At 42.6% G+C, this 20,959-nt stretch overlaps 2 protein-coding genes across 3 annotated transcripts in view; one reads left to right on the top strand and one right to left on the bottom strand.

Moving 5' to 3' along the window:
* FANCL (FA complementation group L) overlaps positions 1–9,611 on the top strand; it is a 55,466-nt gene extending 45,855 nt beyond the window's left edge. The window contains exons 9-14 of the mRNA XM_066626223.1: positions 2,150–2,233; positions 4,833–4,878; positions 5,534–5,615; positions 7,274–7,390; positions 8,800–8,871; positions 9,168–9,611. Coding sequence (XP_066482320.1) covers positions 2,150–2,233; positions 4,833–4,878; positions 5,534–5,615; positions 7,274–7,390; positions 8,800–8,871; positions 9,168–9,203 — 437 coding nt within the window. The 3' untranslated portion in view covers positions 9,204–9,611. The remainder of the gene's footprint in view (positions 1–2,149; positions 2,234–4,832; positions 4,879–5,533; positions 5,616–7,273; positions 7,391–8,799; positions 8,872–9,167) is intronic.
* VRK2 (VRK serine/threonine kinase 2) overlaps positions 8,908–20,959 on the bottom strand; it is a 61,597-nt gene continuing 49,545 nt past the window's right edge. The window contains exons 11-14 of one of the 2 annotated variants that reach the window (XM_066626201.1): positions 19,348–19,529; positions 14,227–14,382; positions 10,757–10,810; positions 8,908–9,498 (exon numbers count right to left, since the gene is read on the bottom strand). In XM_066626201.1, the coding sequence (XP_066482298.1) occupies positions 9,274–9,498; positions 10,757–10,810; positions 14,227–14,382; positions 19,348–19,529 (617 nt within the window). In that variant the 3' untranslated portion in view covers positions 8,908–9,273. The remainder of the gene's footprint in view (positions 9,499–10,756; positions 10,811–14,226; positions 14,383–19,347; positions 19,530–20,959) is intronic. The other variant, XM_066626210.1, reaches the window with a different exon arrangement.

Raw genomic sequence — 20,959 nt, 5'->3', positions numbered from 1 at the left:
TGAGGCCACTGGAGGCTGTGTACAGCCTCCACAGGCATCAGAAAGGCCTCTGGAGGTCCTAGAAGAGCACTGGAAGTGCCTCAGAAAGGCCTCTGGAGGTCCTAGAAGGGCACTGGAAGTGTCCTCCTAGGACCTCTGGAGGCCACTCTATGGCCTGTGAAGACTGCATGCAGGCTCAAAAGAGCCTCAGAGGCAGCTGGGGCACAGCTCTAGTCCCCTCTGGAGAGTGGCCTCTGAGGTTTTCAGGGGCCTTTCTGAGGCCTGTGGAAGCTGTGCACAGTGCCCACAGGCCTCAGAAGGACCTCTGGAGGTCCTATAAGGGCACTTCCAGAAAATTGGAAGTGCCCTTCTATGACCTCTGGAAGCTACTCTGGCCAATGGAAACTGCATGCAGCCTCCACAGGTCTCGGAAAGCTTTGGACATGACCGGAGCAAGGCTCTGGATCCATTTGGAGCTCAGTGGACCTCGAAATTTGTGTGACTTTGTTTCACACAAAATTTGGTATTCACAAGGGCTCCTGGAATGGGACCCTCACGAATAATGGGGGTATACCTGTATAAAAGCTGTTTTATTCTTGATCCCCGTTTTGATGATCCCTAGTATGGAGTTGGCCTTCTTCACCACTGCCACACATTTGGTCAGCATTTTCATTGAGTTGTCCACCAGCACCCCAAAATCCCTCTCCTAATCTGTTGCAGATAGCTCAGAATCCTGTATCCTATATGTGAAGTTTGGAGTTTCTGCCCCATATGCATTTATGCTTACATTGAAATGCATCTGTCATTTTGCCTTTCGTTCTCCCAGTTTGGAGTTCCTCTGGAGCTCCTCACAATCCTCTCTGGTCTTCACCACCGGGAAAAGTTTAATGTCACCTAAAAGTTTAAGGTGCACCAAGTTCAATGACACACTTGGCCACCTCACTGCTTAACCCTGTGTCCAGCTCATTTATGAACAAGTTGAAGAGCACTGGTCCCAGTATAGTTTCCAGCACACATTGATAAATATCACCTGTAACATCTAAGATGGTTTCTTAAAGCAGCCGAGAATCAAATGATGAAATTTAGATTATTGAGCTCAGCGTAGAGACTTCTCTTTGTTTGGTATGTTCCTCGATAGTCTCTCAGGCATATCAGTTTCAGTAATAAGGCTGTCACTCAATTGATTAAAGTCGCATATGTAAAGATCTGAAGGGAAAAAAGCTTTGCTTTTTTGTTTTTGGTTTGTTTTGATTTTTGGTGATGATGCATGTGTATGTCACAGCCTGCACCATCATACAGGAGGCATCGCATGCAGGAGGGAATGCCTCTTCTGAAGTGTCATCTGCCCTGATGCTTTTTTTGTATACACTTATGTTAAAAATAATTATTTTTAATTGCTGTTTGATTGATAGGGAGCCCCATTTTAATTGATTAAAATGTTTTACTCCATTTAACCAATTAATTAATTAAGCACCACAAGCCTAATTAATAGTAATAAGGAATCAATATTGAGAAGTGGAGGGAAAGAAGCTGGTAAAAAGGGCAAGTAAACAACTTGGAGGCGGTGACTTAGCATAGTATTAAAACTTTGAAGTCTAAATCACTTTTAGAAATGAGCACAGTGCTTTGGGCTCAAGGCTTGAATTATGATGATATTTGTGGATTGCATTCCTTTTGAGAGTCTAGATCAGTGTTTCCCAAACTCCTACAAATGAGTTGGGAGCACTGGAAGTAGTCGTGGGGGAGGGGGGAAGGCAGCAGTGCAACCCCAGGATCTTGCTGCTGCCTGGAACGGGATGGGGGTTTTCTCTTTACTTGCAACCAGCAGCTGCAAGGCTCCCCATGCCTGCAGAAGTGTAAAAGCGCCCGTGTTTTTTTTTCCTTTTTATATTTTTCCTGGCACAGGGAACCATGCAGAGGGCTCCCTGGACCCCCCAGTACTCCAGCGCTGGCTGCAAATAAGTAGAAAACCCCCCTCCCGTCCCCGGCAGCAGTATGATCCTGGGGATCATATTGCTGCCACCTCCCCTGCCCCATAAGGGGGCATTGGCCAGTGCTTCTCAGGCTGGTGGGTCGCGACCCACCAGTTTGGGAACCATTGTTCTAGATGCATAAGAATGAAGCTTTATGTACTAATAGATCTTTACAATCCTACACTTCTTTTTTTTAGGAAACAACATTTCAGTGAATATAGAAGTAGATCCCAGACACCCCACCATGCTTCCTGAGTGTTACTTTCTTGGAGCAGACCATGGTAGGATGACTTCCATTTAAAAACCATTTTGTCAATCATAGTAACTGTACTGTTGCATTTTATATCAGTTTATGCTTACTGCAGGTTAACTTCATAGTAGTAAATTGAGTATACTTTTGACAGGCAGAGCAAGGTAGAATCACATCATTGAACTTAATTTTTAGAAAACTGTATGTGCATGTTGATCAGAAATATTTTGAATATGCTACCAAATAATTTTGCAGTGTTTAATATTTGTACATTGATCCAACGGATGCCTTTAGCTTACTACACTGAGAGGCACCCTTTGCAGCCCACTCTTGTTGTGATGTGGTAGTAATGCAGAAAAACATTGGGCTTGTAGGGTTGTCCAGATTTAGAAGATTGCTAGTTATACGTCCACAGTGATTTTCAACCACTGTGATGCAGTAACCTTCCGAGTTCTCTGCATACTTTTCTGTCCCTGTTACTGTCTCATCTTGGCTACTTGGGTGTCGAGGTTCTCCCATGACAGTGTGGAGAAGGGTTCTTCCACAGAGGTGCAGAGGGGTGAGTGTGTTTTAAAAGTGACTGCATCTAGACTACTTGGGTGGGCAGAAAAAGATTCTTATTTCTCTTCTCCCCATAATAATATGCTTACAGTTGTGTGCCCCTGAAAAGGCAGGCCAGCTTTTTTAAACCTATCATTGGAGACATGGTAAGTGCACATGGGGTGGCCCTTGGATTGTAGTTTGAATTTGAGGGCATGGTTACTAAATCTAAATGTTATATATTGGCAACCTTCAGTCTCGAAAGACTATGGTAACGCGCTCTGAAAGGTGGTTCTGGCACAGCGTCTAGTGTGGCTGAAAAGGCCAATCCGGGAGTGACAATCCCTTCCACACCGGGAGCAAGTGCAGTCTGTCCCTGGTCTGTCTCCCTGGCTATGGGCCTTCCTTCTTTGCCTCTTAGCCTCAGACTGTTGGCAAAGTGTCTCTTCAAACTGGGAAAGGCCATGCTGCACAGCCTGTCTCCAAGCGGGCCGCTCAGAGGCCAGGGTTTCCCACTTGTTGAGGTCCATCGCTAAGGCCTTCAGATCCCTCTTGCAGATGTCCTTGTATCGCAGCTGTGGTCTACCTGTAGGGCGCTTTCCTTGCACAAGTTCTCCATAGAGGAGATCCTTTGGGATCCGGCCATCATCCATTCTCACGACATGATCAAGCCAACGCAGGCGTCTCTGTTTCAGCAGTGAATACATGCTAGGGATTCCAGCACGTTCCAGGACTGTGTTGTTTGGAACTTTGTCCTGCCAGGTGATGCCGAGGTTGCGTCGGAGGCAGCGCATGTGGAAAGCGCTCAGTTTCGTCTCCTGTTGTGAGCGAAGAGTCCATGACTCGCTGCAGTACAGAAGTGTACTCAGGACGCAAGCTCTGTAGACCTGGATCTTGGTATGTTCCGTCAGCTTCTTGTTGGACCAGACTCTCTTTGTGAGTCTGGAAAACGTGGTAGCTGCTTTACCGATGCGCTTGTTTAGCTCGGTATCGAGAGAAAGAGTGTCGGAGATCGTTGAGCCAAGGTACACAAAGTCATGGACAACCTCCAGTTCATGCTCAGAGATTGTAATGCAGGGAGGTGAGTCCACATCCTGAACCATGACCTGTGTTTTCTTCAGGCTGATTGTCAGTCCAAAATCTTGGCAGGCCTTGCTAAAACGATCCATGAGCTGCTGGAGATCTTTGGCAGAGTGGGTAGTGACAGCTGATATACCCACAAATACAGTGGACTGTCCATATACTCAGGTCCTGTATTCAGAGATTTAACCACCCGTGGATACAGAAGGGTCCACACAGGTACCTCCAGAAGTTGTTTCTGAAGGCTTCTGTGGACCAGTCTGAGACCTCGTGGAGGTCATTAGAGTGGGTCGCTACCTGGTGCAACCCAGGAGAGACTTCCAGAAGCTGCACACAATTGTGTGAGCTTTGGGAGTGACTTTTATGAAGTCACTGAGAGCCCAATCCTGAGCTCGGTGCAGCAGCTTTGTGCCACTGCGCACTGTCGCAAACGTGCCATAAAACACATCTGTGAGTCCTACTGCCGGGCTACTGCCTGTGCTAAGTCAGTGCTGGCCGGCGCTGGGTTAGGGCCGGGCTAGCATCGGGCGGGCGCCTGGCCTCCGCTGTTCGGCAATCTCAAGACTGCCAAGTCACGGCATGGTAAGCAAGGGTGGGGAGGAAGCGTTCTGGGGAGGGGGCACCGCTGCAGCCGCACGCCCCAGGCAGCTCAGGATTGGGTTGAAATTCAGAATCCAGGATGACATTATGGTTGAGTGCCATCTTTATGTGTGGTGATCTAATAACTTGCCCAAGGATACCGTATAGAAGCTACATAGTTACCTTGTGGCTCAGTGTGCAGAAAAAATTGGCAGAAGTTGAAAGATACATGTCCAACCACCAAGAATTTGCTCTGTGGTGAACTGAGTATCCAGATTTAAACATGGCATTAAATTTTAGGCTGTAGTTGCTCCTAAGCTGAGTCTCTCATCAGTCCCAAGTGTTTCTTTTGGAATATGGCTTTGAGCTATTAAATAAAATTTTAAACTCTTTTTTTTAAAGAGTGTCAACATGTAGCCTTTTTTCCCCAGTGGTAAATCCCTTGAAAATCAAGCTAAACAGCAACATACACCTGTGGTAAGTATGTTTGATTGTAGATTTTTAGTGCATAACTTTTTTTACAGCACAATCTTATCTTGTGCTGGAAGAGGCAGACCAGGAAGCCTGCACTGTATCCAGTGCAAGATTGGAACCCAAAGTGGCTCAGTCACAGTTAAGAGGAAACTCTTCCCCTTACCGCTGGGTAAGCCACTGCAGCCCAAATGGGTCTCCTTGAATTTGCCCTGTTCCACCCAACCAGAAATGTTCCCTCAGCACCAAACATACCTCCAGCAGCAGCCAGGAGCTAGCATCCAGCACTGGCAGGTCAGCACAGACTGCCCCACTGGTACTGAATCCTTGAATTTGCGCCACCTCTGCCGGGTCCCAGCCCTGCCTCCCACTCCATACCCTCCCACTCCTGGGACCGCCCTCTCCCCACCCTCCCCAGACCCTTGTGTTGGCCAAGGTCTGCTGATACAAGCTTTCCCTGCCAAGTCAGCACAGAGGCTGGATTCAGCCTCTGCTGGCCAGCACGCATCCCTGCAACGGCCCAGCGGACACTTGAGGCGCAAATGTGTCTTACAGCATGTTTGTGACCCTCCTGGGCCAGTGCAAGGAACTTGCGCCAGCCCAAAGCACAGTTTGGATTGTGCCCTTAAGGTGATTAAGTTTTCTCTTCCTCTTTGTTCAGGGATCCAGAAATCAGCTTACTATCAAACTTGAAAGAAGTTTTAGAAATTGATTTTCCATCGCGAGAAGCTCTAAAACAATCTGTAAGTTGCTCTGTGGTTTTGTTGAGCATATTTTGAAGACTATAGAAAAATATAACAAGCATTTTATGATAATGCCTGAAAAAGAATGAACTTAGTTATTACTTGTGGCAATGATATCCAAAAAAGTGTAACTGTCGTATTATTATTTACCACTTTTCAACCAAAAAAGTACGTACACAAAGTGGTTTTATCATTACATGGTTCTCTGTCCCCAAAGGTAGGACTTTTCAGACTGGGTTGTCGCAACGCCCCAGCCTGTGGGCTCTGGCATCTGCTCCCTTAAGGGGCGGGGGCAGCCAGGAGGCAAAGAGGAGGCAGCGGTGCAATCCCCACAGCGTCCCAGGGGTGCGGGGAGCCCTGCACAACCTTCTGCAGCGCCACCTGCAGCTATGAAAGTGGAGTGATCTGGTTTTGCGGAAGTGGAGCGTGATCGCTCCACTGTCACTTTCAAAGCTGCGGAGAGCCCTGCAGACAGTCGTGCAGGTCTCCCTGCACCCACAGAAGGCTGTAGGAGGCTGTGGTAAGTACAGCCAAGCCCCTGCAGTCACTTGAGTGGCACGATCCTGGGGATTGCGCTGCTGCCTCTCCCCCCTGCCCCTGCAAGAGTGGTTTTCAAACTCCCAGAGAGTTTGAAAGCCGCTGTCCAAAGCGGTCATGTTCTTTTTTAAAAAAAGTAGAACACCAGTAGCGACCACTGAGAAAAAGCACTAGAGGGTCAAGGGAACAGTGGCTTTTCCCCTGCTAAATTTAGGAGGAGCATCACTTGAAAAAGTGCTGCTTCGCTCAGTTAACATTTTTAAAATAAATATTTACTCAATAGTGATGAGTGGTTTGAAAAACAAAAATATATACAACTATTAACAGAATGGAAAACAGTATAATAAAAATTGAAATGTGACGTAGAATGAATGTGTTTATCTTGTAGCTACCCTTTAGTACAAGTTTGTTTTTTAATAGATTTAAATTTGTTTAAAAATGATGAACAGTTTGAAAACTATTAAGAACAAAGCCATAAAATCAGTCCAGTCCCAACCTGCATTGGTACAGCCAGGCTGCATGGCCTGTTCTGTATCTGCATTTTTGCCTAGCCCAGAGGTGCATTCATTTGGTCCCTGTTGCATATATGCAATGTTGGGCAGAAATGGCTTAAAGGGATCTTTTTTCCTTACCCAAGTAAAGCCCAAGGCCCTGCCCTATGTGGCTACTCGGCTCTCCGCCAGCTATTTAGCTGGCCGAAGTCAGAGTAGTCCCCTGAAACACTGCCAGGCCCAGGAGGGAGGACAGGATACAGTTAAGGCCTCTGCTGATCCCACCCCACCCCATTCCCAGGCCTGATCTGCCCTGTTCCACCCAACCAGAAATGTTCCCTCAGCACCAAACATACCTCCAGCAGCAGCCAGGAGCTAGCATCCAGCACTGGCAGGTCAGCACAGGCTGCCCCACTGGTACTGCTTGCTCACAAGTTGCCATTTAGTGCTTTATGGTACTTTCCCTACAGCTCTCTCATAGCGGTTGCTATGCCAGTGATCACATTAGTAAGGATTGCACTGTCAGTTGTTTAAAATGGATAATGGTAGGGTAAGTGTTAAGGTCTGATACTGATAACCTTGAAGGTAACAGGATAAAGCATATTAATTTGCCGTATTCTGTACTTGAAGGATTTCTCTATGGACTGTGGGATCTGCTATGCATATCGCCTTGAGGGGGCTATTCCAGACCAAGTCTGTGATGACCCTCGCTGTGGGCAGCCTTTTCATCAAGCTTGTTTATTTGAGGTAAGATGACTGGAAGTGTCCAGCACTGTATCTGTCTCTAGCACCGTATGTTTATCCACATGTGGATAATGCAGATAAAAAGTGTGATGAATCAAAATGCTTCAAGAGTTGCATAAAGTGACGAAGACCATTTTGTAGTATTGTATTCCTAGCCAACTGCCTTGTCACTTTGTATTTTCCATCTTACCTGTTTGTAGTGTGGTACTACTGGGTCTTAATCCACTGTACTGTTGTTTAATATCTGATTTTGATTTGACATTTTGCCTCACACCTCCAAGACTGAAGACAGTTGATAGCAACAGACAATATTGTATTACGCCAAGACTTGAAATGGGATGCCCATTTTGCTTTATACAATATAAATGCATTTCAACAGTACTGATAACATTTTAAGGCATCCTAAAAATCTAAACTATACACCTAAAAATATCTTCTAAAGTAGTTTCTGGAGGAAAAATCCATTATGGGTTACATAATTTTAGAAATGGGCTATGTCAGAATGCCAGATGCAAGGGAGGGCTCCAGAATGAGGTCTCTTGTTATCCGGTGTGCTCCCTTGGGCATTTGGTGGGCCACTGTGAGATACAGGAAGTTGGACTAGATGGGCCTATGGCCTGATCCAGTGGGGCTGTTATGTTCTTATGGAAGGAAGCCAAAGATGACATGGCATCATCATCATTCTTGAGCACTCCTCCCCCTAAGTTACCAGTACCAGATGTGGGCTGAGGCTGTGTAACCTGTGTTTGTGCCAGGCTGATCTTGCCACAGCTACTGTGACACTAGGTTCCACTTCTATAATACCCACTTGGATTTGGAGAAGTACTTTTCCATGCTTGATGGCAGAGGAAAGAGCAATCCTATTACAACTTATCTTTCTTGCATTGTCTGGTTGTAGATCAGCAGGGGGCAGCCCAATCCTAACCGCACTGGCACAGCAAGGCCACATGGCCTTTGCAAGCACAGGTTAGGAGATAACTGGAGGTCTTGGGTTATATCCCCTAACTCTGAGTAATGTCCCAACCAACTCTATGAGGCTACTCAGAACTTTGCCAGCTACAAAACTGGTGGATGTCCAAGCAGCCCCATGTAACACTGACCGGCCTGGGAAGGGATTAGGGTGTGGCAGCAGATGCTGCTGCTGATCCTGGGCCCAATCAACAATTGTGTTCTGAATTTAGTTATATTAGAGTGTATGTTTCTGATAAGGTAAGATTACAGCCTCTTACTGAACACAGTGGGCTTACATCTGAGTCAAACCAATAACATTGCTTTCATACACCTCTATATATTGCTTATTTTTAGGCCTAACCTGTAAAGATGTTGGCTGTATTGAAGCTTACTCCTAGAACTTTCCCCATTACGTTTCTAGTTGGTGCTTAGATAACAAAACCTTGCATTTGTCCTTACAGTGGCTACGTGGTCTCCCTTCTAGTCGACAAAGTTTTAATGTCATATTTGGTGAATGTCCATATTGCAACAAGGTAAGGAAAACACTAATGTAGTTGATGAATACATCATTTTATATTGAGGTTATTTTATTTTCAACAACCATTTACTGTATCTTCTTTCCTTGAAAGTCTTAATGCTGAACTTCATAACCTGCATAGTTGAACATTTAAAACAGTGAAGTCTCTTTCTAGGGAGAAGGTATTTAATAATTCAAATGTTAGAATTTGGCAAAACTCTTCAATACAAACAGTAAAAAATTAAGTAAAGTTAAATGCATTTATTTTTCATTTTCTAACTATACCCTTATGCTTTGCAAAAATCATTCCAGCAAATCACATTGAAAATGTCTATGAAGAAAGTCTGAAATGGAATTTCAGAGCACCCATAACTACATATCCCTGCAGTCTGAAACCACTAACATAATAAAGGCAATATCAAAGGAAATACAAAGAAAACCCTATTAAGAGGAGGAGGACAATAATGGCTATTATGTATTGGTACAGTTCTTCCTGAACAATGCTACGTGCAGAAGACCTAGGCAAAGTTTGACAAGAGCCTGGTTGACAAGTTGGTGAATGCGTAAATCCATTTTCTATAGATTTTTCTTCAGTTTTCTGGAAGGTCTTGTGGAGATACGTCCTTTGTGCGACTTTTCTTTCCTGAAGAGAAGAAAACCTTTAACTGAGATCTGAATTAAAAGAAGCACTTAGATCTATATGGTATTCTGTCTGGCAGTACATAAAATTTGTGCCCAATAAGCAAAGAAAACAAATTTGTTTATGTGATTTCCTAAGGGCTGCTGTTGATTGCAAGGAAATGTTGGGATATTTAATACTGTGTGTTCTCCCCCACTTTCTAGTGGCAATACTCTAGAACAGGGGTATCCAAACATTTTGGCAGGAGGGCCACATCATCTCTCTGACACTGTCATGGGCAGTGAAAAAATAAGAATTTACATTTAAAATTTGAATAAATTTACATAAATATTAGAGATGGAACCTGTATGAATGATTGAATGTCTTGCAGTAGCTCAAGGTCTATAAAAGGCCAGCCTTTCCTTCGCTGCCACTGCTGCATCACGTGAAACAGCAAACAGTGGCAGGAGCCCTCATCCCACAGCTCAGGTGAGAAGTCAAACAGTCATCCTCACACTGAGAGCAGTTGCATCAGGCTAGTACAGGTTCTAGCAAGTCTTTGGAGGGCTCATTGGAGACTGGGGGCTCTCTGCGGGCTGGATTGGGCGCCCCTGAGGTTTGCAAGTGGCCCTTGGGCTGGAGTTTAGCCCCCCCTGCTCTAGAACGAACTATTTTAAAGCCCACATCAGCACCTATTCAAATTAAGCTATGTGGAATCTCAGTAAATATTTACATTCTGGTACTAGAGATGTTTAAACATTTTCTTACACTGCAAGTCAGTGTGTCCAAGCACCTCTTCTCTGCCTTCACCCCTCTAACATCAAAAATTGTAGGTGAGCAGTAACTTGCCCACATTTGCTAAAATGTAAGAATTGGCTATGCGCACACAGCAAAGTTCTGACACTCCCCCTTCCCAGTAAGGCTCAAGTAGTACAGTGCATGAAAGCTAGAATTCTTTAAAAAATATTATTGCATGGTTGCTATAATGTGTGATTAGTTGCTCACAGAAAGGACTGCTGTGCTTTGCACAACTCCTGGTAGTCTTTCATAGAGAAGTTATAGTTCACACCAAAAGACCCTCTCCATTAACATATCCATCATTTTACAGGTGTGAAGCTGGGGTAGAGTTTGGTAACTGCTGGACTGCTTTAACAGGCAGGGCCTGCACAATCCAGGCTCAGGTGTGCTACAAATACAGAGCAGAAGCATGCACAAGACAACAGACAGCTCCAGCTGACAAGAGGAGTCAGGAAAGCCACACACTATATAAAAAACTGAGTACATGTTTTATACCCTTTAGAGACACTGGTTTATGCGGTGCTTCAGTGTTCCTCATCTGTAAAATGGAAGCAATTACCCAATGAGTGTCTTAGAGCATATAGAGGGTGCCTTTCACTTAAGGAATGAGAAAACTAGCATTTCTTACCATACAATTAGAATTAAGGCAGCAAAGCTTACAACATAATGATTTCTCTCCCATCATAAGTGCACAAGGACCTCCCTAGAAATTAAGCATAGTCCCTTTTCCCAGCAGGGCACAAACAAAGCACACATTGTTACTTACAACACAAATATCAACTCCTAATTCACAAAAAATTGCTTGTTTATTCTTAATGACTTTCCTAAGTTTGTGTCAAGATGAGCCTTGGAATCTTGGTCACATATTCCAGGACTCTGGTGTCTAAAAATGAAGTACCTCTGAGCATATGCAGAATGCCCTCACACCTGCCACATAGGGACAGATTGTCTCTATGTACACACTTAAAAGGGTTTTCTGCTGGAAAATACGTCTTTAATGATTACATTCATGGATTTTTATAAGCAGAAAGAAATAATGTTTTCATCTTTAAATGTTAATCTTTAACTGATGTAGTTTACCTTCACTCCCGGATTGGCCTTTTCAGCCACACTAGACGCTGTGCCAGAACCACCTTTCAGAGCACGATACCATAGTCTTTCGAGACTGAAGGTTGCCAATATATAGTAGTTTACCTTTATGTCGAAACAAATACTTCCTTTGTCCATCCTTCTACCCTTCATCCCTACAAAAATCAGCTCTACTTGGTCTAGCCCCAATTTCAGTTGGCTTTCCATAGTGAGAATAAACAGATTCAAAGCATCTATGCAGCACAGACTCCACAAGCCTGTCCAGCACAAAACAAAATTGGACCAGAGGCTGCCTTCCACACCAAGCTCTGTGCAACAGTTTCAGGGAGCTAAACAACTTGGAAGATTGGTGATGACATGATGTCATCACCAAACGTTTTGGCCCCTTTGCTGATAAGGTTACTGACCCCTGCCTTAGAAGCATGTACAAGTTGAGTCTCAGTATTTGCGAGGGTTCCGTTCCCAGAACTCATGTAGATGGCAAAAATCACATTAAAGCAAATCCATTTAAAAAACAATGTGCTTTTGCTAGGCGATTTAAAAACAGACTTGCTGACCTTTGTGATGCATCAAGCAGACAATCAGTCTCCAGACTCTTAGAAAGGCTTAACTTAATTGCAAGCAGAAATCCCTCCCTTCACCAAGAGCCACAGCAGGGGAAAAATGGAGGCGGTGATAATCACTCCCATTTAGCCTTTTTTGACATGGTCTGGGAAAGGGAGGGATCACTTGCCTTGAAGTGAAGCTGTTCTAAGAGCCTGGAGAAAATGATTGTCAGCTGGCTGCCCTCTCTCCCATTAACAAGGCTATTGTTAAATGACTTCTTTAATTTAAAGGGCCTGCCCCATTGTGTAGAGATAAAACCAAAGGTGAAAAATCCGTGAATAATTAGGTTATACCTGTATAGAGCAAAAGAACCCCAAAATGGTAGTTGCTTCACTGAAATTAGGTTATCTGGAGGGTGGAGATTCTTCCCCCCTCCCCACTGGAAATTGCAGCTGCCCAGCAAAAGTGGCAAGCCTATAACTGAAATCTGGCTACAGGTTCTGCTTGAGTTTGCAAATTGTCAACAGTCGGAATTGTACTAGCTGAGTATCTCTGGCATCAATAGTCAAGAATTTTTTGCTGTCCTGTTTGGAGATGCTGCCAAGGATTTAATCTGGGCCCTTCTGCCTACAAAGCATCTACAATCTGTCAGACTCAAGCTAACTGGGCACAAGAGACCTGCTGTCTCTTCTCAGATGTGTGGCCTATGTGATCGGTACAATAAGGCCACATCAGCCATTCCTGCATTTTATATGCCTTCTGCAGGTTTGTTCCTGAGCTATTTAAGTGGACTTCCACTCTCGGCTCTGCACTTTCTGAAAAGACTCTGCTGACGGTTGCATGTTGTATGGAGATGTAGAGGATGGACAAATGGCTGAAAATTAACTGGTGATACTTTGTGCAAGCACAATTCTGGATCCATGCTATCTGTCATTTTTTACAGCCTGATATCCAGCTTGGGTTCACACTTCCTCCAAATGTGGTTTGTGACTAGTGCAAGGACCAATAGGGACCAATTTCTAGGTTGCAGATCCAGGCATCTCCATCCAGCCCACTGTTGAGTGGCACGCTAATGCTACAAACAAAGGAACCAGCACATATGGTAAAGATATTTAAATGACCAGGCACACATGGAACTTTTGTATCAGTAACTGCTTTACCTGTGGGCTGTGTCATGCGTAGATAGGTCTGGTTACTCAATTATTAAGTTGGAAATGAAGTAGCCCAAGAAGTGAGAGAAACCTTCTACCAGAAGTGGTAGAAGTGGAGTATTACCAAAGATACTATCAGATCACAACCCAGTAATGAGCAAATTTGAAACTCTTCAAAAGCCATCTCAATGGAGATTGAACATTAACAGTTTAAAAAATGAAAAATTAAAAAGTTTGAAAGAAGAAATAGAACATTATTTTAGAGCTAATATTACACCTGATATACCAATGACCACAGTCTGGGATGCTAGTAAAGCTGTTTTTAGAGGATTGGCAATAAGAGAAGATGCAAGAAAAAGAGAAAAGGTATGTAGAATTAGAGAATTATGATATTAACTGCTGCAAAGATTTTATTTGCTAGATACTGGAAAGATATTTAAATTCCAACGAAAGATGAATTAATAGAGAAAATAATGAATGTGGCGGAAATGGATAGACTTACAGATATTTGGATCAACAGCGCAAACCGACACAGATAGAGCAATGGAGACCATTCTATGCTTGGCTGAAAATGAAGTTGTGGATGTATAAGATAGGGCATTTAGATGAATATATTGTATAAATGATATATATGATATGATAGATAAATGATATTAAGAGGCTGAACTAGAAGAGGAACAAGATTAGAAGGTATGTATTGATTGGATATATTGATATATGATTGCCTGCACCCTCCAACGGTGTGTTTTTGTGTTGTGTATTGAGTTTGTTTGTCATGTGCTTGTTTATATTTGTTGTTTTTATTTTGGAAAATAATTTTAAAAAAATTTCAGATCTAGAAGAAACTACAACTTGAGGAACACTAAACCACATGGTTGTATAAGAATGGATTGATTGAAATGATGCATGTCAAAGTCTCTGGTGGCTGTACCATTTCCAAACGAATGGGGCAGGGAGAGAGACCCATTTCAAAGCACCTTATATGAAAAGTCTCACTGCTGTTCCTGGAAAACATACACTTCAGAGAGAAAGCAAATAACCTGTTTGTTTTGCTTCTTGTCTGTACTTAACCTTTTGGCGGGGCGGGGGGGGGGAGAAAACGTGCAAGAAAAGCAAGGGTTGCAGTAAGCTATATACAATTTAATGCAACATTAAGAAAAACCCTCACCACTTCAGTCTGAAGAGGCTTGTTCAGTCTGACCAGCGTCTGCTCGCCTTGTACTTGGTTGCTTTTTCTTCCTGCAATAGCTTTCCTGCGATAGGCGAGTTCCTCGTTTTTCAGCCTGCTTTCCTTAGTTTCTTTAACTTGCTTTGGCAGATCGGCCTGTTAAGATGTATAGTTCAGGTTAAAGAACTCTGACTGCAGCCCATCAAGCACTGCTGATGCCATGCAACCTCCATTCAACTGAATGAAGCTCCTGTGAGAGCCTTAAGCAAGCCCTTCTCTGATGATGAATGGCTGTTGCACAACAGAGTATACACTTTGAGCAAAAGCAAGAGCACCCTCATATGAGAGAAAAGCCAAAACTATCAAGAGTTAGACATCGGCACATGGTTTGCTAAGCTTTTGACTAGGGTACTGCAGTTCTGCTACCCTATAGCAACATAACTTGCTGTAAAAATTGTTGCAAGAATTCTTTCAGAACTCTAGATGAATGTTATTAACATTTACTGGATGTGAAACCAATAAGTCTCTGTCAATTAAACTCTTATTAACTGTATCTAAATAAGTTTTTTTATTATTGCAATGATTCTAATTAATGTCAGTGTCAGAAATGAGAAAAAAAATCACTACTTATTTCTTTAGTGAGGTGATCCAATCCCTAAACAGGGTTACACATTTCTTATCTTCCCCATACCTGGCTGGTAGGTCCCCCTTTCCCCTCCACCAGTAGCTGCACCTACGTTCACTCTGCTGATTCCCTGATCAGTCTAACATGGATCACCTCTGCATGCTGCCCTTCCTGGGATTATTTCATTTTAACTTGCAGTAACCCTGTAAGGTAGGGTAGGCAGAGATCAGGATCATCTAGTAAGCTTCACTGGCTGAGGAGCATTTTGAATGCAACTGTCTGTGCTCCAGGTCCAATCCTTGACCCACTTCAGCACAGAGGAGTTAATATGGAACAGTTGCATTGGCTTATTGTGGAAATGAGCAAGTCAACTAAAAGATGTGGAACATCACACCCGTATTTCTTAGGTTAGTGCATTCAGAATAGCTAGCAGGTCCTCCAAAAGGTTAAAGGCATGAGCCTTGCTGGATCAGACCAAGAGTCCTTTTAATCCAGCATCATGTTTCACACAATGCGTAGTTGCCTCCTCAAATTCCACAAACTGGACAAGGAAGCAACAGGTCTCTCCTGCTATGTACAGACGTCAATGGATTTGCCTAATCCCTTTTTAAGGCCACCAAAGGCAGCAGCCATCACATCTTCTCTCTGTAAACTAACATAGTAATAAATGCCCCTCTCTGCAAACAGACATTTCAGTACCTAACAGGCAAAATTACTTTTTTATAGATGCCATTTGCCAAGGGAATCACACTGTTCAGTCTCTGTCTATTTCATACTGGAAAGGTGAAGAACTCTTCTCCCCCTGGTGTCCTGCCCCCATTTTCCCCAAACAGCATGGATGGAGTTGGACTGTGTTGTGTGTCTACTGGAGAACCATCTCTCCCATTCACCCCTGGCCTTGTAGGTGCAACTCTTGAATAACCAATATTAGTAAATACATCCAACATAAACACTGCTGACAGCTCCAAATTAAACTGCTTTAGACACTCAGGATATCTGGTGGTTTAACAATCTAGGAAAGTTCATTGTCCCACTTCTGCTTCAGAATCTGTGAATTGCTGATTATTCCAGTCATTGTATTCTGTATAGACAGTCCATTTTCACCTACACAATTGTTGAGGAATTGAGGGTGAAGTACAATATTTTTTTTCAAACTTGAAAGCAGTTGAAGCTTTTCACAGAAAATGGACTTTCCTGTCTTTATTCCCCACTTACTTGTGGTTCACATCATGTTATCTTTTAAAATACCCTTGAGTTAAAAACAGCTCAAATTCAAGATGATGCAGGTATGCAGTTCATGCTAATGAAAGAGAATATTTGAAATCCCCAGGAAAAACTCAGAGGATGAGCAGGACTAGGATCAAGTCATCTGCAAACAGCACAGTTTTCTCTCTGACCTTGTTATTGGCCATTAAAAATATTTCTGCCTGTGTGTAAGGAACAGAAGCTGTGATAATTGACACGCTTCGCTCATGGACCTTAAATGGGGTTATGCACTTGCAAATAGCAAATACTGTAGCAGATCTCCACTTTCTGACAATCAAAGTTCACCACCATCTTTCTTGACACCAATATCCAATAGAAGTGTTAAGCTAAATACAAGATGTAATAGATTTTGCACTTTCAGATGAAATGGAAGAAGGTATAAAGGAATCTTGCCTTGTCCAGTGGCATCATCATTTCCAGGGGAAACTGCTTATCCCCCTCCTGTATTGAACTTATCTTTACAGATATTATAACTGTGATAATTGGCCTTGATATTTAGTTGCACACATTCTATTAATGCTTTCCCCCCATTTCTGCTTTTCTGCAAGAGAGGTGGCCATTGTGACCGCTGCCCTCTTGCCAGCTGGCTCTTGATTAAGGGGAAATCCTGCCCACAGGCAAAACTGATAACTGACGACCTCTTGGATTTCTTCCAGTCTTGTGCAGTGCAATGACTGTGTTGCACTTGTACTCTCAAAGTGGCAGTGACCAGAAAAGATAAACAGTGAATGCATGTCAGCAAACAAGATGGCTGGCACTGATACACTCTGGTTATCCACCACACAACCATCTGAAACTCTTATGAAGGCAATGGTACACACAACTGAATGAGAGCCACAGGAAAGCATCCGAATCATGGAACCAGTACTAAGAATCTAAGAGGGCTTTAGACTTGTCTCTAGAACAGTATCCCCCCCACTCCCACTACATAGCAAGGTACGTCTGAAAGCAGCAAAAGATACAGCATCAGAAATTCCACAAGGCAGGCCACAGTAGGTTTCTAGATCCTGAACAATGGCTGGGATCCAAAAAGCCTGTGCCACTAGCCCAGTGCATCCAATGGGTCTGTGGGCTTAAATTTCCAGAATGAGTTTTCTATGCCATGTAGCAAATGATTTTTTTTAACGGGCAAGGCTCCAAGCAGTTTACAATATGGGTTTGGGTTTTTTGGGTGGGGTACAGTTCAAAATAAGTCAAAAAATTTCCATTGCCAGGTCGAAGTTTGTGGGATGCCTAAAACCCCCCTTTGGATTATGGTCATTTTTGCTGTTTTTACATTTGATTACTCAATGGCAGAGGGAATAAGAGCCTCCACACATTCTATTTTCAGTTTCAGCACTTTGATAGAATCTTGTATAGAACCCAATTTATGAAGGGATCATAATGAAGGGTCATGAATTATGACGGGATCATGATTGTAAAGGCAGTTACTCTGGTTTTAAAAGTCTTAAAGTTTTAAAATCTGCATTTCTAGTGGGCAGAAAAATCAAATTAATCAAAATCAGTAATGGACAGAGTAGAAACCTTTTTAAAAAAGAGAGATACAAAAACTGGTGTATTTCAATTAAGTTAATAAAGAAACAAATTGCAAAACCAAAAAGCTGCTGCTCAAATTAGCAGATTAAATGGTGACCACAACTGCAAACAAACTACTGTCAAAGAAATGGCTTCTTGCTTTGTTGTAAAAGTGATAAAAAAATGCACACACCAAAGTCTATAAAATGCTTTTTAAAAAAAGGAGTCTTGGTAATTACCAAGATCAAAATCCAGTGGCTTTTTATTAAACATGAACTTTTGTTCTGCTTTTCCGCACAACGTAAATAGTGCTGACAATTGGGTTTGCAAAGGCACTCGCTACAATAAAATGTAATTGTATCATGAGAGAAAGGTGACAACCGGGAGATCATGAAAAAATTACATATTCTCACTGGTAGTTAATTAGCCATGCAAAAGCCCCTCAAACAGAGATTCTCTTCTATTAGGAATGATTACTATGCAGACCTACAGATGTCAATACCGGAGTCATTCAAATACTTCTTTCGCTACTAATTGAAGGTTGTAAAGTTCTGGTGCCAAGGTTTGGCTTCCAAAGAGCTAATTTATGACTAGGCGGCTATTTTATGTCTTCAGTTGCAGCAGCTACAAAACTCAGCAAATCAGAACCATCTGTGCACCGAGATTTGAATCGCCATTCATCTCGCAGCCCATCAGTCACAAGAGTTTGCATCTCACATTTTTTGGCTTGCGTACGCTTGCAACGGTCTAGAGTTCACTAGGGATATTAAAAATGAATCACACCCTGACCCTGCCTTATTGATCGCGCATCCACAAAATACTTTGGGGCTTATCCATATGGCAAGAGACAGCCATAACTGACATTTCTGGATGGACACAGTAAATGCTGCTAATTGCATCACTCTAAGTTTATTAAAACAAAGGGGCTTTTTTATTAACTGTCTGGTGTCAGGACTTGGGAGGTGGAAAGTGAAGAGTGCTTTGGCTGTCAGTGTTCAAACCTCTGGCTTCATAAAGCCAAAAATTCACCAGAATCCAAAAATTGTAAGAGTGGCAGCTTTTGGAAGACAAGAGGAAACTATGACAAAAGAACAAGTTTGAGGGAAGAGAAAAGAATTAAACAGTTGTGCCAATAAAGCAACTTTGCTTTCAATCTATTGTACAAGGGAAAGCTGGCACTCAAGCTTGGCTGCAGTGATATTAGTGAACCGACTCCTTGGCTTCCTCACTATTACAGACTGCAAACAAATCTACCCAAAGCAAGAGGCTGTAGGTCAAAACGACTTCAGGAAGCTTTCCCCTCCTTAAGGGCTGGCATTCCCTTTCCAGCAAATTCAGGGAAGCAGCAATTAATGTGCGGTGTATATCAGACGGAACAATTACTCATATATTGTTTTAGATCATCAGGTACTCCCTTGCATAGAAAAGTGAGGGGGGCAAGACATAAGAGAAAGAAAAACCATCCTCATATTGAAGAAAACCAAGTTGGCTTCACATATTTAATCAGTGAATGGTAGCATTACTATACTTTTTCTCAAAAATAAATAACTTCTGTTTTGCCAGCAAAATATAAAAAAGCATTGCAGACATCTCCCCAAGTGTTGCTTGCCCTGAAATATACATGACTGTAAAGATACTTATCAAATACTATTCTTTGCAACATATTCATTGCCTGTGATGTATTTAATCTTGCCTGTTCTCATTTCCTTACTTACTTTTTTGTGATTTGAAGTACATTCATGAAGAGTGCTTTTAGCAATGGTAAAATCCAGTGGACCATTATAACAGACTCCTCTGCGTTCCAGATCACTCAAGAGTATTTTCCTCAGCAATTCATAGTTAGGTTTTTCATCGTATCGTAAATCACGAGCATTTATCAAAAACTCAGCTACTTCACCTGTAGAACACAAAGTTTCATTTGACTAAGATCTGAAGTTAACAGATTTTTCTTGGGTCTGGTATATTTATGCTTCAGCAACATTTTCATGGCAAACCGTGGTACAGCCTTAACCAATGGCTACCCCATGACCTTGCCTGATCACATTTCAATGGCCAGCTAAAAGGATGGCATTGAGGTTGAGTTCTCAAGTCATTCCAAGGCTGGCAATCAGAAAACTTCATTTTCATTAGTATAAATTAGCTGAATTAAGTGATGTTTATCATAATTTTTGTGGGGTGTGGAAGAGCTGGAGCTCAAGGTAGAAGCAGAAACAGAGAGTAGACACTGAAAATGCACAAGCAATCACAGACACGTGCAGTGTATTATCATGTGCCATTGTCAACACATAAGAGTCACATATGATGTGCAAACAATATATGGCACAGTGCAGATTTCAGAGGGTCAGTTATATGCACATGCCTTATGTACAACTTAAAGACACCATTTATGCCAATTCAGAGGCAACCAAAAAAGAAATAAAGGAATGAATTATGCGGTTCTCAGGAAAGACAAGGGCCACACAGGAGCCATTCATTTATCTGAAATTCTAACATTGCTCAGAACTGTCCTGGGAACTGAGATATCTTTACAGTCCAAAGAAAATTTTAAATAAAAGATAGTTAACAGTTAATATTATAGCTTATAAAACATATATTCAACTCATTCAGTCTACAATGTCATTCATTCTAGTATGATGTCTTATTGACCATACAACAGAGCTGCTACTCTTCTGTACCAATGAAAGTCAAGCTAGAAATGGCATGTTTCTGTTTCCTTCTTGGGACAAATGACAACTTCGAGATGCAATTCAAGCTGGGAAATGGTAGAGTAGACTTACCCTCCTGCAGCACTGTGGTTCTGATCCAGATCAGCCCCCCCCCCAGCTGCCATCAACCCTTTGAAAAGCCATGGGAAGTCCTGTTCTGGGATCTTCTGTATCATGTCTAGCTTGGCTGGGTGGTCAAAGCTGTACAAACGTGCTTAGACTTGGGTGAAGTTTTTTCTTCTTTAACAATTCCCATAAAATCTACTGGCCATATTCCTAGGATTAGTGGTGTCACTAAAGGGGTGCACTGGGTGGGGTGTGTGTGGACCACACCAGGTGACACCCTCAGGGGATAAAACCACCAAATTTTGGAAGCGTTTTTGAAAAATTTGAATTGATTAATAATACCATCCTGCTTTCTATCATTGGAAAGGTGATTTCATGCACAATGTAATTAATCAAACCATGTTGAATAATCTGTATTCTATCAAACATTATGGCCAATTAACCAGAAAAGGAAAACACAACTGCCTTGCACAACAAAAGTGGATTTTCTTAATTCGAAACTGACCACTGAGACTAATTGTTCCAAGAGCCAATGAGGTGTTGTTATGACACAGCA

The sequence above is a fragment of the Tiliqua scincoides genome, chromosome 1, assembly GCF_035046505.1.
Source record: "Tiliqua scincoides isolate rTilSci1 chromosome 1, rTilSci1.hap2, whole genome shotgun sequence".
NCBI classification, from domain to species: domain Eukaryota; kingdom Metazoa; phylum Chordata; class Lepidosauria; order Squamata; family Scincidae; genus Tiliqua; species Tiliqua scincoides.
Note: the sequence above shows the minus strand (reverse complement) of the source record. Positions and strands in the feature narration are given on the sequence as shown.